At 70.9% G+C, this 2,813-nt stretch overlaps 1 protein-coding gene across 1 annotated transcript; it reads right to left on the bottom strand.

Moving 5' to 3' along the window:
- Positions 1 to 80: 80 nt before the first annotated feature.
- Positions 81 to 2,382, bottom strand: LOC118158342 (synaptophysin-like protein 2). The gene is made up of 4 exons (XM_035312989.1): positions 1,829 to 2,382; positions 1,024 to 1,225; positions 744 to 935; positions 81 to 218 (listed from the first exon to the last, which is right to left on the bottom strand). Exons 1-4 carry the CDS (start codon positions 2,380 to 2,382, stop codon positions 90 to 92), a joined length of 1,077 nt encoding a protein of 358 aa, XP_035168880.1. The 3' UTR covers positions 81 to 89.
- Positions 2,383 to 2,813: the final 431 nt, after the last annotated feature.

The following is a 2,813-nucleotide window of genomic DNA, read 5'->3' as shown; positions in this document are numbered from 1 at the left end:
CCCGTCCCCGGGCTGGTGGCCGGCACGAGGTCCCCCGGGGACAGGCGTCCCCGTCCCCGCGTCCCCATGCCGCTGCCACCCCGGGGCGGCTACTGCTTGTCGATGGCTCCCTGCTCGGCCGCGCTGTCGCGGGGCGCAGCCTGCGCGTGCCACGCCGTCTCCTTGAACACGAACCAGCAGTTCCCGGCCCACAGCAGGAAATTGATGAAGCCAAAGAGCTGCAGGGAGAGAAGAGACCCACGGCGTGGGGCACCCAGGGGTGACCCAGCCCCAGGCACCCCCCCACACCCTCCCACCTCCGTGCCAGGGGCTGCGGTGCCACTGCCCAGCCCGGGGACCCGTCTGGCTGGGGGGGTCCGTGCTGTCCCCGGGGCAGGGGGTGCAGGACGGGCCCCCCCGTCCCGTGCCAGCCGCAGGCTCCGTTAGCAGCACGGCTGCGGAGCGCGCGTGCGACGGCTTCCCACTGCCCTCTCCCGGCCGAGCTCAGGAATCCCACGTGCGTGTGTGTGCACGGGGGCTCGTGGACACGGCTGTGCGTGTGAGTGCACACGCGTGCCCGGTGTAGCTGTGCGTGTGGTCCCGTGTGAACACGTGTGTGCAGCTTTGCAATTCACGCGTGCGGGTTTGCCGTGCGTGTGCGTGTGGCCCAGCCGACAGATGAACGCGTGTGCCCGCATCCACGTGTGCACGCGTGTGGATACGTGCACACGCGTGTGCGTGGCTGCCGCGCGCCGTGCCCTCACCACGGAGATGTTGGCCAGCCCCATGGCTGGCGTGGCGCCCGCGTTGCACACCACGTCCTGGCCCTGGCACACGCTCATGGCGGCGATGAGGCTGGAGGGGCGCGTGGCCGCCTTCACGTCGCTCAGCCCCTTGCCCCACGCGGCCGCCGCCACCAGCCAGAAGAAGGCGAAGCAGACGGTGACGCAGAAATCCTGCCGGGACGAGGCACCGGGCTCAGCCCCTTCCCTGGCCTGCGCCGGCTGTGGGGCAGGATCCGGCCCCGGGGCGCAGGCACCTTACCACGAAGGGGAGCTTCTTGTTTTCGCCGTAGAGGGAATGAAAGCGCAGGTAGAGCACCAGAGCCGCCATGGCGTAGAGGAAAGAGAAGACCCCCAGGGTCACGAAAAATTCGGCGGGGGCGGAGAAGTCACCGACGAGGTGCAGGGTCCGGGTCTCAGATTCGCCCTCGCAGTCCGGCATCTCGAAGGGGATCTGGTATAACCTGGGTGCGGGGACAGGGTGGCGTGCTGGGGACAGCTCTGCTGCCCAAAATAACTGCCCTGGGGCATCCCTGAAGGATGGAGGGGAGGAGGACGGGGCATGGACCGCAGCCAGGTCCGATCCCTGGTGACCGAGGGAAGGGGCCAACGCCGCAGCTTGTGGCCGGCACGGCTCCCTCCTGCCCTCGGTGCTTAACGAAGATCCCTGCAGGAACAGGATGCGGAGCCAGCCAGGACGGGCCCTCCCCAAGGGATGCCCCCCGGTACCGGGGGGACCCGGCAGCTCCCACAGCCACGCCTGAGCTCCTGCGTGGCACAGCAGAGGAGGCTCCTGCAGAGCAGCCTGCGCTTCTACGCCATCACCAATGGGGTGGACAAAATCCCACATCCACCCAAAATGCACCAAACCCCTGTGCTGGGCAGGGGCCCCTGCTGGATGCGGCCCCTCCCTGGCTGCGGCGCCCCGGCCGCAGAGTCGCAGCCGGCACTGAGCGCTGGGGACGGGGTTTAACCCCCAGCCGGCACCCCGTGTTCCCCCCGGCCACATCCAGGTCTCTGCGGGGCCATGCTGGATTTGGGGGGGACCCCGCTTTCGCCCCCCTCACCTGAAGGGGTACCCGAACTGCACGGAAATGGCGCTCATCTCCTTGGTTTCGCCGTTGCACTTCACCGTCGCCCCGGTCTCGCCGCTGAAGGAGCCGCACGCCCCGAACGCGAAGATGGCGAAGAGCTGCAAGAGGGGAGCAGCGGTCGGGGGGTGCACAGAACCCTGGGGACCCCCCCGGACCCCACGGCTGGCCGGGTTTCCCCCTGGCGCTGAGTCACGGCCGCGGCGGGCAGGGCACGCTGCCACCCCGCAGCTGTCGGCCGCGTGCGCCAGCTCCCGTGCCGCCGCCTGCACCGGGTGGGGGGCGAAACGGGGGCGAAACGGGGGCAAAACGGGGCAGCGGAGGGGGGGGGACACGCCGGGAGCATCCCCACCGGGGGACCCCGTGGCCTGTCCTGCCCTGGGGGCGGCCGCGTCCCATCCCGGGCAGATGTCGGCAGCGTCGGAGGCTGCCCGGCCAGGCCAGACGCCGCGGGGACGGGCAGGGCCCCGCGCACGCCGGGCAGCTCCTGCCACCGCCACAGCCGTTTCCTCGCCGGGGCAGGAGCGCATCTCCGGCACAGGACATCCCCGCGCTGCCCCGCTCCAGAGGGGCCTTTGCCCCCGTTCGCTCTCCATGGGCTTTCCACCTGCATCCCGTTTTGGGCTGCCCTTGCGTGGGGGGCCTCATCCTGCCCGGCAGGCACAGCGGCCATGGGTGCTTCGTGCCTCCCCGGGGGGACGCTCCGGAGCTGCAGGGTCAGCACCGTGAGAGAAGCCCCCTTGGCCCTGCTCCTCCGGGCAGGAGACACCCGAAGGTGTCCGGCCTCCCCCCGCGGGCCAGGTGGCCGAGCTGCCCCGTGCCTCAGTTTCCCCAGTGCTGGAGCCCACGGGGCACGGCGTGGCCGTGCTGCAGAAATGCCGCCCTCCCCGCGGCCCTGAAATCCAATCCCGGAGCCATTCATAGCACGGCGGGGACGGGGCCATGGAATTGCCCCCCCCCC

This window comes from Oxyura jamaicensis (assembly GCF_011077185.1).
Source record: "Oxyura jamaicensis isolate SHBP4307 breed ruddy duck chromosome 26 unlocalized genomic scaffold, BPBGC_Ojam_1.0 oxy26_random_OJ71648, whole genome shotgun sequence".
In the NCBI taxonomy this organism is placed as follows: Eukaryota; Metazoa; Chordata; class Aves; order Anseriformes; family Anatidae; genus Oxyura; species Oxyura jamaicensis.
This window is presented reverse-complemented; position numbering and strand designations above follow the sequence as displayed.

Bases quoted from the DNA above. Each gene is read 5' to 3' on its own strand.
- LOC118158342 (XM_035312989.1), bottom strand. From the start codon at position 2,382: ATGCGCTCCTGCCCCGGCGAGGAAACGGCTGTGGCGGTGGCAGGAGCT. The intron at 1,226-1,828 runs GTGAGGGGGGCG...CCCCGCACCCAG, and splicing joins CAGTTCGGGTACCCCTTCAG to GTTATACCAGATCCCCTTCG. The intron at 936-1,023 runs GTAAGGTGCCTG...TCGTCCCGGCAG, and splicing joins ACAAGAAGCTCCCCTTCGTG to GATTTCTGCGTCACCGTCTG.